The sequence below is a fragment of the Hibiscus syriacus genome, unplaced genomic scaffold (genome assembly GCF_006381635.1).
Source record: "Hibiscus syriacus cultivar Baekdansim isolate YM2019G1 unplaced genomic scaffold, ASM638163v2 tig00000778_pilon, whole genome shotgun sequence".
NCBI classification, from domain to species: Eukaryota; Viridiplantae; Streptophyta; class Magnoliopsida; order Malvales; family Malvaceae; genus Hibiscus; species Hibiscus syriacus.
The window spans coordinates 290,235-304,683 of record NW_024061825.1 but is presented as its reverse complement, the minus strand read 5'-3'; the positions used below and the strand labels follow the sequence as shown (position 1 = coordinate 304,683).

Here is a 14,449-nt window from a genome sequence, read left to right as displayed (position 1 = left end):
ACGGTTGAGTGATCAAAAATGTTAATTGTGTCAAATTCAGTGAGGAAATTGAATGGATTTAAAGTACAATGAGTAAAATAAGAGAGAGTAAAGTTCAATGGTCTATTTTAAAATGAATGCAAACGCAAGAACCAAACGACTTTGGTAGTAAAAGAATTGTTTTTATTTTTTAAGGTCCCATAATCGAGCACTATAAATATCATGGGTGTGAGTGTAAACATATACTGCTTGATATTTATCCCAGATTAATAAACATGTATATATTACATTAAACATTATTCTCAAATCCAAAACATTAAAAAAATAACAATTTTTAACCTCAAATTTTCATAAAATTTAGGGAAAGTTACACCTTTATGTTAAAAAGTGAACAAAATAGTAAAGCAAAAGTCATTTACTCCAAGAGTATAATGATGAAGACCTAGCATTTCAATCTTAAACTCGTGATATAAACCATATTATTAGATCCAGTAGTAAAATAGATTACATCTTTATAAAGGAACTTAAAGTAAAATATTCTTTTAACAGCTATAACTAAATTTTATTAATAACCAAAAAAATTAAAATTATATCGCATCAAAATATTCATATAAAAGTCATTCAGGATGACGACCAACATCGAAATCCAACTATCTTCATAGAAATTCATTGTCTCTCAGATATTAAAAGTGAAGAATAATTCTTTTATTAATCTGAGATAAATACAAGATAAAATCTATTCAAAGATAATTTTTAACTTTTTAACATTAAACATTCGTATTTTTTAAATTCATGATGCCCGAACACAAAGTTTTAAATAATAACATTAGTTCTTATCGCTTTCGTAAAAGAATATTATAATAATAGCCAACTCTCACCTGGCCCATTGATATTATTCATTTTTCCTTTATGCCAACTTTTTTTTTGCTTCCATTTGTGGACCCAATCTTAATTTGTAGTCACACTTTTCTGTTTTTATACACCTTCCCTTCTCTTCTCTTCTTCTTCATCAGTCAGTCAATCCCATTTCTCAAGAACACACTGATCCAAGTGTGTTCATCCATTATCTTCAAAAGAAAACCCAGATTTCTGAATGGGGAATTACAGGTTCAAGTTATCAGATATGATCCCCAATACCTGGTTTTACAAGCTCAAAGACATGCGCAGACCCAGAAACACTCATCTTTCCGACGAAAGAACGCCGTCAAAATCGAAGCAGCACGATCTTAGTCCCAGAAAATCTTATTATTTCTCCAGGGAGCTTGCTCCCTTCGACGGATTTTACGTTTCGCCTGAGCCGCCGCCCAGAAAATCTTGCAAGAAACGATATCATTCCAGGAGAAGGAACTTCAGGTCGTCGTCGTCGCCGCAGCCTCCGTCCACGGTGATAACTTCCTCCGTTTCCACCGGTTGTAGCTGCCGTAAGACGGTGTGGAGTAAGGCTGATTCTCCGCCGGATTACTCGGCTTCTTCCTCGTCCTTGTCGTCTTCTGACGACAGCTCCCCGTTGGAATCATCCGACGCCGATGTTAAGAAAATCAACGAGATGCCCGGGATCGAGCTCCCTCCGATCGTAACGAAACCGGCTAAGTTCAACGACATGATAAAAGACATCAAGAAGAAACACAACACCGGTCCCGTAAAGAAATTCAGTGTCAATTCTTCCGGTGTCAGGCTTCGAACACACTCTCCGAGAATCGGGAACAGGAGGTTTAACCAGGGTCATGGTCGGAAAAGCATGTCGTCGACTAGTTCGGGCTCGAGCTCGAAGAGGAGTACCCTTTCGGAGAGTTTGGCGGTGGTGAAATCGTCGTTTGATCCCCAGAGGGATTTCAGGGAATCGATGGTGGAGATGATTCTGGAGAACAACATTAGGACATCAAAGGAGTTGGAGGATCTGCTTGCCTGTTATCTCTCTCTCAATTCTGATGAATACCATGAACTTATCATCATGGTCTTCAAGCAAATCTGGTTCGATTTGAATGATGTCCGGTTCAAGTAATTTTCATCTCAAAACACTAATCAAATCTTATTATGTTCATACATATATATCTTCTTTCCTTTCTTTGTTGCCATTACAACTTTCCGAGGATTCAAATTTCTAATAAAATTATTTAATCCGCAACTACCCTATTTCGTTTATAGCAGAGAATATATAGGCTGTTGGTGAGCATGATCCGGTTAAAATTTGATAAAAGTTTTGATTTGGGTTCACTCTTGAATCAATTAAAATTTAATTTGATTTGATAACTTTACGAACAACTCGGTAATTTTTTTATATATAACCTTTTGATAATTATCTTAAAAATTTATTCCATTAAAAAATTTATTAATACATTAATAGATAATAAAAAGATAATAATTGTTAATCTATTAATTTTTTAATAAACAAAAAAAATTAAATTATTAATATTTTACTATATTCAAAAATCAAACTTTATTTATTATTTTAATATATATATAGTATTATTTTGGATTTTAGACTTTGAAATATCTTTTGATATTTTTTGATTAAATTTATTAATTTAAGTTCATATTAAACTATATATAGTATTAGTAGATTTTACATATAGTTAAGAAGATAAGGTAAAAGTTTTGGTGAACTTTACAAGCAACGAGGTAAGCAACGGACATCGAGTTTAACAGGCAACAAGTATTTTTAGTTAGCACAAGTTAAATAAAATTTTAACGAGTTTAACAAACAACGAATCGAGTCGAGCAATAAAACCTTTTAACGAGCACAAGTCATGCACCACCCAACTCGCTATCGTAGGCACCCTTAAACGTAATTACAGAGTTATACACGATTAATTTTTAGAATAATATTAATTATAAAATTAAATAAAATCCATCAAACGGTTTTAATGATTTAAGAATATTAATTTTATTTAAGATGTTAGATTCAATAGTTATGTATATATGTTATACAAAACATATACTGAGATTTGAGTATGATTGGATCACAATGCGAAGGGGTCCCTACATGAATGTTGAATGGTACAGTTTGCTGACAGATTTGCCTCAATCAAAGTTTGGTCACCAAAAGAAGATGGTCTTTTAAAGGACAGGGGTTGTGCTTTAAATATTTGGTGCAGGCAAGGCATGGCAGCTTTCCCACACCCAGAGAGACATTTAGCAGTAAATGTTTCAAACATGTAAAATTCAAGATGTCTTAAATTCAAATTCATGTACTACTGTGCTAATGCTTCAAGGCTTTTGTTTCCGGTTGGTGGTTGGTCGGAGTTGGATGACATTGGGGCATACCACTTTACTTAAAGTTGAAATTTTGTTAAAGTTACTTCGATCGTCACAAAAGCAAACATTTTTCGTTGAAATTCGTGATTTTATTTTATATTTCTATGTATTATACGTAATTATTATTGTACAAATTATAATATACAAATAGACAAAGTACATGAATAGTTTCATGATTATAGAATATCGTTTTATTAAGTCCATCGACTATTAAAGTTATAAAACAATCTTTTGACTATAGAGTGTTAGCTTTGTTGAGTTACTCGACTATTAAAAGTTACAAAAATATCACCCGACTATTCATTATGTTCCAAACTCGTCAGAGAAAGTTGGCAGTTGTCTAAGTTGAACGTTAACATGATGACTGAGATGTGATATTTGTTTGAGATTATGAGATCATGTTTTATCATATCACAATCAACAAGTAATGTTCAACTTAGATTATTGTTAATTATTAACGGAAAATGATGAGTTTGGAATATAGTGAATAGTTGGGTGACCAATTTGTAACTTTTGATAGTCGAAGGACTCAACAAAGCAACACTCTATGGCTGAAGGATCATTTTGTAACTTTTAATAGTCGAGAGACTTAATAAAGTAGTACTCTATAGTCAAGGTACCATTCATGTACTTTTATCTTATTTAAATTAGGGCAAATTACACATTTAGTATCTAAACTATCAATTTTGATCAATTTTAATACCTAAACTTTCGATTATTCAAATTCATATCTAATGTTTAGTTTTTATTTTAGTACCTTGGTGTTTAAAACTTAACGAGTGATTGCATGTGATACCTTTTTTATGGGCAAATTACATCATGCACCACTCAACTATAATTTCACTCCAATTTTAGTCATTAAAGTTTAAATTTTTAAAATTTAATTACTAATTAAATTTCAACTTACTCCTAGTTTAAACACTCTAACTTTCAAAAAAAATTTATATTTTTAATTTTATATTAACAAAATAATAAAAAATTAAACATCACAAAGATTATTAATAAAATAAATTAGAGTGATTAAAATATAAGCAATTCAAAAGTTTAATAGTTAAATTAAAAAAATTTAAACTTTAGTACTAAAATAGGAGTGAGAAGATAGTTGAGTGATGAATGATGTAATTTACCCATAAAAAATGTAACGTTAAGTTCTTAACCATGAGAAACTAAAATAAAACAGAAACTAAATTATATATGATTTAAAAAAAATAAAAGTTTAGATACAAAAAAGACTAAAATTGATAGTTTAGATAATAAACGTGTAATTTACCCTTTAAATTATCTATAACATTTTAATTTTAAAATCAAAGATAACTGCTTAAGTACATTTAAACTAATGTTTTTTTATTTACAATAATAAACTATTCAAAAAAATATAACAATAATAATGATAACCGAGTTAATATTCGATAGGCTCCTTATTAAAAAAAGAAGAAGAAAAAATCAGTAGGCTCCAACAAATATAATTAAGAGAGAATTCAACGAGCTAATGATATCTCGAAGCTTGTTGTTTTACCTACCATATGATATAAAAATAAAATAATTTAGATTTTGATAATAAGATACCAATCGACCGACCTCAATGATAAAAAAAATTATTATTATTCTTTGAGATTTCGGATTTAAATATCGAAAATGTCAAAGATGTAAGCGTTTAATACTAAATAATTAAAAATTATTTTTAAATAAATATTGCATTATACTATCCTATTAATAATAAAAAAAAGATTTTTGTAATAGGATTTATTCCGTTCATCCTCCCTAATTTTGCGGTTCCTAATACTTTTTATCCTTTCCAGCTGTTGGTTTTTTTTTTTTTTTTTTTTTGCATTATAGGCTTTTTGACTTTAATCACTTTCTCAATCCATTATTATTAGGATAAAATACATAAATAATTTTTTGATTATAAAAAACTATTTTATTGAGTTACTTTACTATTAAAAATTATAAAATGATTATCTAATTATAGAAAAATATTTTGTTTTATACATCGACTATTAAAAGTTACGAAATGATCATCCAATTATTCATTATGTTTCAAATTCGTCATTTTTGTTAAAATTTTAACATTAATATGAGTTATACGCTAACTTGTTGACTGAGATATGATAAAATATGATCTCATAATCAGGGGCAGAATTACGAATTTATTACAGGGGCTAAAATATTTTTTATTTTCCATAAAAAAGTTTTTTAATTGAGGAGGCATGGTAATTTTTTTTTCTTTCAAAAATTATATATTTTCAATATTAATTAATACTTAAAAAATAATTGGCCAGACTAATCTCGAATGACTATCACCTCTCAGTCAATATATTAACGTTCAACTCATACGATCGTTAATTTTTTATAGAAAAAAATGAACTTGAAACATGATGAATAATCAAATGATTATTTTATATTTTTAATAGTCAAGGACTCAATTATATTAAAAAAGGATAAATTATATTGGAAAAGAATAAAAAAAAAGTGCACGAGTGGGGGACAAAAATCTTAGGGAATCCAAGCTGAGAGAGGTTTGTCTTTCCTCCATATTGGACACTGCATATCTTCCAACACAAACGACGATCCAATTAACAACAAAAAAACTACCAAATTTAGGACTCTACTTCCCTTTTCCACGCTTACATACAAGGGTACGTACGAGTTTGGTTAGGTCGGGTTTTCGATCGATTCAACCTAAATATTATATTTATTTATCTGTCTTTGGATTCAAAGTTATTTCAGATATTTTAGAAGTCCTGAGCGAAAATTCAAAAATATACCTTTACAAAATGAAAGTATACTCTGAGCAATTAATTTTATATTATATGAATAAATCATAGAAAATGATTATATTTTGTGAAAATATATTATTTTTATTAAGAAAACACCTTAAACTTAAATACAACTAAAAGAGAATAAATATTAAAAAATTAAATATATATATGATACATAGTTTGATTTTGAATAATAAATAAATAAAAAGAATTGTATATTATTTTATTATTAGATTGAGAATGAAGAAGACTAAAAATTAAAGAATATTCGATAAATTGAAGAGTAAAATTTGAAAAAAAGGAGAAAAATAAGATTAAATTTAATTTAAAACTGAATGAGTAAATAAGAGAAATGGAAAAAGAGAGTCAAAACTAAACATATAATGAAATTATAAAAATAAGGGGCCTAATAATAAATATAAAAAATAATTATATTTAATTCAAAACTGAATGAATTAATAAGATAAATGAAAAAGATGATCAAAAACTAAAAATTTTATAAAATTATAAAATAAAAGATCCTAATTATAAATATAAAAAATTAGGAACATTAATTATAAATACAAAAAAATTTGGGTGCCTGAGCGGTTGTTCAGGGTGTTCCTCTTAGAGCCGGCCTGCTTGGATTGATTCGAATTTTATTTAATATGAACTTGACCTATTTTTAAGATGGAAATTTGTAATTGCATCCGACTTAACACACACATAAAAACAACATTCTAGTTGGACGTGGTAACATGTTCAATGCCTCTAAAATAAGTTTTTAAATTTAAGGATAAATTACATATTTAATACTTAAATTATATGTTTTAATCCGTTTTAGTACTCAACTTTTAATGTTTTCAAATCATACATAAGGTTTAGTTTTTGTTTCATTTAAGTATACCCGTTCAAAAATTTAACGTTAAATTTTGAATTTTTTTTTGAAAGATTAGGTAATAAAATGAATCAAAATTGATAGTTTAGGTATTAAACGCATTAAGTTTTTACAGGTATTAATAATATTCGATCCAGATTAATCAATCGATTGAATTTTAATAATAAAACAGATTTTTGTTGTTGTTTATTTTCTCAAATCACGTTACTCGAATTTGAGACGTTACGTAGATACATCATGTTATTTACTGCTCGGCTACTTGTTACTACTTGAATACATTGGAAAACAAACACTCGATAATATTTAACACAGATCTATGGAAAAGAATCTTAACAAACTGAATCCTAGATTTAAATTGTGGTTGCGATCACTAGGTTTATCACGAGTACGGACATAGAGAGCATTATTATAGATATTGTAGTCATATAATAATGGTTGCGGAGGACATCTTTATAACAGACGCTGTCGTAGTCGTGAATCGCTATTTAAATTGCTATTTTCGTGATGATGTTGAAATCCTTGGATTCAGGCTGCTACTTGAACCCTCTGTGGGATCCTGGAATCCAATGTTCTCGACGTCTCCAACGGTCTTGAACAACCGCCTTTTATTTACCTCTGTCACTACGTAGCGGTGCAGCAACTGGCTACGTATGTCGACGAGTGAACGGATCCTTGTTAGCTTTCGCTGGTCATTTAAGTTTGAAGATCTCAGTGAATGAAGTTGCGGGTCGCATTGTTTGTAGTTGTAAGAACTTGTACTCTCTGATGGAAAAAATCTTGTTGATTTCAGGGTCTCCAGGATACCGGGATGCTTGCCTCGTCGGAGACTCGAATCAAACTCGTCTTCGTAGCTCATGCTAGAGTATTGGACCGAGTTCATGGAGCAACTTGAGCTTGCAACATCATTAATGCTGGATACACCGCAACCAGATGTTACGTTTTTCCCATGTCGAGTTCGTGTTTCGTATGACGAAAAGAATCCCGGGAGGGAGATCTGAGACGAAGAACAGGATGATGCAGCGTAGAACGGATGGCGGATTTCGTTACTATCATCATTGTGGTCGTCATCGTTATCCTCGTCTTTGTGTTTGAAGGTGTGCTGATGATGGACTTGAGAGGATCCCCAGTCCTTCCAAGTTGGGATAATGGAAGAGATCTCCTCATCTATCATATCAGCAATCTCCAGTGGCTCCCAGTCGTTGATCTACAATTCTTTCACCATCTCCAAGGCAACGTCGATTGCCGAGTCGTTTACAATGTCGAACGGAAAGTAGATGTTCCGAGCATGACCTATAACACCGGAAAATCCATTATATTCGCAGGCTGTTAACCGAAATCGAACCTAGTGAAAGGGATCTGGATTAGTCCAATTTATACCTTCCTTCACTGTAATCTGTACTTTGAGAAAAATTGTGTCACCTGCAGGGTCCATTGTGCCAGTTATCGACATATTTGTAGTCCTTATCGGGTGAGCCAGCATTGCAGGAACTAGCTCTGCAACCGATGGCATCAAATTCCCATTGCCAGAGGCTAAAAACGGATCTAGCAAGAGGTCGCAAGCAGACAATCTCTTCGAAACGTGGTCGAGACACTTCCCGATGAACCTCATAGCTTCCTCATCTTGGATACTGTATAATGCCTCTGGCAACTTTCCCTGGAGAGTTAAGAAAATGAAATAGATTAGTTTGATGGTTAGCGTTACCGAAATTAACGAACCGAAAGTAACTCACCGAAGTCACTTTCATGTAGATTTGAGCCGGATTCGAGCACTCGCTATACGGATACTCCGAAGTAATCATTTCTAATACGCACATGCCAAAGGAGTATACATCTACAAGCTCATTGTAATCCTCCTCGTACAGATCCGGTGCCATGAACTCCGGTGTACCTAGCATGGTATACAAATGTGCTGACATTTAGCATACAGAGAGGTATACATATATATATGGACAGAGTGGCCCTATTCTATGAAATTTGAGTGGATGCTGCAAATTGAGAGCATACCTATAACACTATGAGCATGTCGTGAGCCGCAAAGAATTGCGGCCAATCCGAGATCGCCGATCGTAACTTGTCCAAGGTGACCATTGACAAAGATGTTATCACATTTGAGATCTCTATGAATCACTGGAGGATCATGACCATGGAGATAAACCAGACCGCCTAGGATTTGGCGAGACCAGTTCTTAACTGCTTGAATATCGACACACTGGTGCCTCTGCCTGTACCTGTATGCATAGTTGCATATTAAAAATCGGCATTACAAATAACGCTTCGTAAATGTTTGATTGACGGTTAAAGCGGTTTACTCTCGAAGGGTGCCGGAGGTGAACATCTCGGTCACAAAGTTAAAAATTCTTCGGTCGATATCGATCCAGGACGTGTAGAATTGCATGATGGAACCGTGGTTGAGGTTCTTGAGGAGGTGGATCTCCGAATAGAGCCGCTGCAATTTGTCCGGCGAATGGAAGATATCGGCGAGCTTAACTTGATTCCATGCCACCTCCATTCCAAGGACCTCATCAAATGCTTTATACACTGTCTTCATTGTTCCTTTACCCAGAATCTCTCTGAACTGCGTACAGCAACAGATTCAGCCATTTTCTAGGGAAAATTAATGGAGCCAATACTTATACATACTACAGAAATCTGAGAGATTAACATAAAAAACTATTCTCTGCAAATTTTCTGGGGAAAATGAAAAGGAAACGTACACGTCCATATCGACCCGAAGGATCGGTCTCAACGTATCCAAGCTGAGATTGAACGCCAACAACACATCCCCCAATACGTGTTTTAAACGTTGTCATGAGCAAAAACAGCAGAGACCCTTAAAAGTTGTAGGGCTTTGTGTAATAACTATATCTTTCAAAACACTAAATTAACGATTTACCTACGAGTATATACTTAATTCAAAGATCAAGAATAGAAGGTCCAGGTGTTTATACGATCCGAGGCTTTCCATCGTGATTTTCATACGAAAAAACACCAAACAACAACCAAAAGAGTCTCGAGTAATCGACGCTGAGAATAATCCAAGCCATTTCCACAACTTCGCTCGAGAAATCGTAGTAATTCCTGGAAACCATTTAGCTTAGTTTCAGAAAAACAAAGATCTCTTTTTGCTAATCGAAACGAAATGAAATCTGGGTTGGTCTCTGTTTCCTGTGTGGAGCAGAATCAAGAGTCAATTTCCGGGTTGAGATCGGGAGCTTTGGCAAGAGAGTAGAGTTCTAGACTTGAAGAACCTATGGCTACGCTTCGACAGCACCATTTGCGGAGATATCGAAAGCAATCTCAATGGATAAACTTTGGATTCAGATGTTCTTTTTTATACTGTTGGAGATAGATTCAAAGAGGTTTGCTTTCTGGGGTTGTAAATCAACACATGAAACTGTGTCAATCTATGGAAAGATGGGATTTTGAAGGTGCCCTTTCCTGGCAATTAACACAAAGAATTGACAATCTCCAATAAACAATCAATCAGACCAAATGAATTGATTTGAGAGGATAGAATTAAATGTCAAAAATCAGGGTTCTATTAATTAACTATGGCTGGCAGCTGGGTGAGTGAGATAAGCAGTGTTATTCAATACGATAGAGATAATGGTAAATAAACAATACTACATAAATTTACATAATTTTTTTAAATTAAAAATAAATTAGGGACGTAAATATAAATCTAATATATTAACGGTGCACGAACTAAATTACCTTAGTAATTAAGAGGATTGTTGTTGTTCTTAGAGGTCGTACGTTCGAGCTTCAACGACTGCAAGCGTGATTAAACGTTCACCATCAAATGATTAAGAGTACTTAGAACATATATTATTTTGTAATCACCTTAACTTAATAAAAAAAATAATATATTGATGGTAAATTTAGAGGGTATAAACTCGATTCAATTCTATTTGAACACAAGTTTTTGGGTAAACTACGTATTTAGTACTTCAACTATATTTTTTGGTCAGTTTTAATACCTAAACTTTTATTTTTTTTTTCAAAATCATATCTAATGTTTACTTTTTATTTCATTTTAGTACACGTCGTTAAAAACTTAACGCATTTAGTACCTAAACTATCAGTTTTGGTTTGTTTTAGTACCTAAACTTTTAATTTTTTTCAAAACTTAACATTGAATTTTGAACGGGTACTAAAATGAAATAAAAATTAAACATTAGTTATGATTATGAAAAATGAAAGTATTAAAACAGATCAAAATTGATAGTTTAGATACTAAATGCATAATCTACCCTAATTATTTTCAAGAATATTTTTTTTCTTCATAATTTTACTTATAAGATTGATATTTTTTAATAATGTATCAAATGACCATAAATATAACATTTCCAATATAATACAATTAATTCTAATTTCTACTTATGATCGTATGTAAATCCCATAAAAAGAAATTGTGAAAACTAAGCGTTAATAGTGGGAGAGTGTAAGAAAAGATAACCTAATTTAAGACTAATGAAAGACACAATCGAAAATATTATAAAATTTATAACATTTTAGATTAGACGTAACATAAAATGTTAACTTTTTCTTAATATTTTTCGATTGAAAACCCTTTTTTGTAATATTTTCGATTAACAACTGAAAATATTATATTCTTTGTAACATTTTTAATTCAACTGAAAATGTTATAAAGATAACATTTTAGATTTCAATCAAATAAACCAAAGACGCCAAAAGAACTCAAAGCAAGCATTCAACTTGGAAATCTAAACTTAATTCCATAAAATTATTTAAAAATAATATTTAGTATATCCTATTGTGTATTTTGGATTATATAATAATAATTTGGAGGAATAAATGGGTGAATGAATCAAGCAACGTTTTTGAGTGAAGAGTTGACAAAGAGGAGAGGATGTGTTTGATTAAATAATAGTATTTGTAAGACTTTATGAAGCCCACCACCACCTTTTTCAAGGATTATTTAATTAACTAAAATCTAGTAAGTTCACGTGTAGGGGTTGACCAACACATATATATCAAATTATTCAATCGGCCCCCAGATTACCACCTGATCAGCCAGAGCTGAATTTAAAGGACAACCGGAGAAGAAACTACAAAAAGAGAGACCATTTTGCAGTAAGAGTTACATGAAGAATCAGCAGTTGACAATATCTGTGTGTCTATACTTTGTTTTCGCCAAAAAAACAAGTGGCTGAGATGTCAAAACCTGAGCAAAACAACAAGGGCATCATTCCATAATCCTATACATCAATAACTCACTGTAAAAAAAGTACATGAAATAGCTTTGGAATGGCTATCAAATAGCCACGTGCACACAAGCTGCCCCACTTTGTTACCATTTACTGTCTATAAATTAAGATCCATCCTTTTCTCTGTGCTGTTTTCAAATGGATAAAGGTGGGAAATCTTCTTCGTTTTTTATATTGGAATGACTGTAAAAGTATCCTGCTTGTGATAAGCGGAAAGAGAAAAATGTCAGAATACGGCATACCCTACTGCGTATAAATTTCCGATGAAATAATGAAGTCTCGAACCTGTCTTGATCCATGCTCGCAGTTGAGCTTAGTCTTTGATTTCCTAATTGTTGCCAACAAGAAGTCGAGTTTAGAGCATAAGGAGAACCTGGATTATGCTGCTGGCTACTTTCTGTAGAGGCTGGCACCAAGGGTAAGGCCCCAATTGACCCAAATTCTACAAGCCTATCTGGCTGATGCAATGAGTCGTTGGCTTTAGGGATAATACTTTTTCAGATCAAGACTGAGTTCAGAAGACCCGGATTTTCCAAAACCCTGATTCACAGTCTGTATTTGTGCCAGCTCAGGGCTCCATCTCTCTGGTGAATTTGGCTCTGGGGGTGTAACGGCGTGGCCATTGTTGTGAGATCTTGCTGGTGCTGGGTTCCTTCCCCATGGTGTCAAGGACCTATCCTTGTAAGACTTCTGCAAAATGATTTAAGCATGAAAAAACACATTGAGACAGCAAGGCTAAACCATAATTTAACAAGAAATAATGATAATAATAAAACCAACAACAAAATAACACCATGATGCTGCACGTTTGCCCCAGATTAAATATCATATTCTCATCACAAGTTTTAGAAATCCAATCCAAAGGATTAGAATGAGTATACCTGCTGGGATTGGGGAAGTATGTCCCTGTTCCTCGAGGCTTTGGCATATCTTCCATTCCAAAGCCAGAACCATGTAAAACTGGTGGGTTCATAGGGTAGTAGGCTTTTCGTGGGACAACACCGTTACCATTCATTGGGGAAATTCCATTTGGCCTAAATTGCACCGAATTGTGTACTACATGCCATGAGTTCTTGCTCTGAAACTGAGAAACCAAAGGTGAAGAAATTGGAGGAACAGATGCACTAAGGACACAATCATAGCAACACCGGCCATAACTCAAACTGCGCATGTTTGCAACAATATCCCCACAAAAATCAGACAATGAGCTCAAACCTTCCTGACTTCCAGCAATACTATAGGAAGCTAGATCACCAGAAAGTCCAGGATATAGATCCTCAGATGACCAAGCAGAATTTTTAGATCAATGGATGGTTTTTCCGTCCAACAGGGGACTGAACCCCTTGACTAGCAACCAAATGATTCATACTGTGATCACCAAGTACATTAGCACCCATATCCTCACTGCTTGCTGGAAGAATACCAGAACATTCATTCTTTACAATAAAAATGATATAGCTAATTAGCCACCCCCATAACCATGCCAGCTCTCCCAGTATAATAAAAATATAACTATAAACATAGAAAACTATAGAATAACAGACATCTTAAGTCCATATCATAGATTGGGCAACATTAGAAAATGAAATCGGGAAGGGGAAAGAAGTATTGTCATCTATTTAATGCACATGAAACACAGAGAGAGGGAGATGTCACTGCCAATAACTAGGGAAAGTAAACAGAAGCCTATTTATTGATGATGCTATATGGAATCCAGACATTAGGGAAATTATCAGGTAAGTTTTCCTACTTGACATGGTAAAGTTTCAAAGATCTTAGAAGAATATATTCAGCTCTAAAGTTTCTCAATCAATGCAAAGGATGCATCTTTTTGTCCTAAACACAAGAAAGGCACCAAAAGATCCAAATCCAAGAAACATAAGGACGTGTCTGCATCGGAACATTTCCAATACATACTGGCAGCCAAACAATGCAGATCCTCCTTCTTTCTATTTCCAGATGAACTAAGTTGTATGAAAGCAGCTTTCATTCACACCCAAATTTTAATGATGCAACCTACCTGCTCAAGAAAGCACAGGGTACATAGCCCTCCTAACTGATTGAATGAGATATCCACCACAATGTTCTGCACTAATCACTTTACAAGCTTAACCAGCCACCAGAGAGGCCAAATTTTAAGATGACCAACTACGTATGAGAAAAATGATTTCTGAATCCTAAATTGTTACAAAAAAATCATCTTAAATAACACTCATGAAGAGCGAGGATGTCATATAATGGAAGCATGCATAATATTCACTCACATCCACTATTCATTCTCATCAAATCTGGGAAGGCAAAAAACAAATGCAATAGAATACTTGCCATGTAAAAGAAGAAGACAACAT

The 14,449-nt window shown here is 33.1% G+C and overlaps 1 protein-coding gene, 1 long non-coding RNA gene and 1 pseudogene across 2 annotated transcripts; 1 reads left to right on the top strand and 2 right to left on the bottom strand.

Moving 5' to 3' along the window:
* The first annotated feature begins 910 nt into the window (after nt 1-910).
* On the top strand, nt 911-2,044 carry LOC120113719 (transcription repressor OFP1-like). Its single transcript, XM_039134776.1, has one exon. The coding sequence runs from the start codon at nt 1,073-1,075 to the stop codon at nt 1,979-1,981; it is 909 nt and encodes a 302-aa protein (XP_038990707.1). The 5' UTR covers nt 911-1,072; the 3' UTR covers nt 1,982-2,044.
* A 5,298-nt stretch (nt 2,045-7,342) lies between these two features.
* LOC120113651 lies at nt 7,343-9,700 on the bottom strand (annotated as a pseudogene).
* A 2,493-nt stretch (nt 9,701-12,193) lies between these two features.
* On the bottom strand, nt 12,194-13,507 carry LOC120113701. Its single transcript, XR_005515333.1, has 3 exons — nt 12,983-13,507; nt 12,387-12,791; nt 12,194-12,297 (listed from the first exon to the last, which is right to left on the bottom strand). It is a non-coding gene; the product is annotated as an uncharacterized LOC120113701 (long non-coding RNA).
* Nucleotides 13,508-14,449: the final 942 nt, after the last annotated feature.

Bases quoted from the DNA above. Each gene is read 5' to 3' on its own strand.
- LOC120113719 (XM_039134776.1), top strand. From the start codon at position 1,073: ATGGGGAATTACAGGTTCAAGTTATCAGATATGATCCCCAATACCTGG.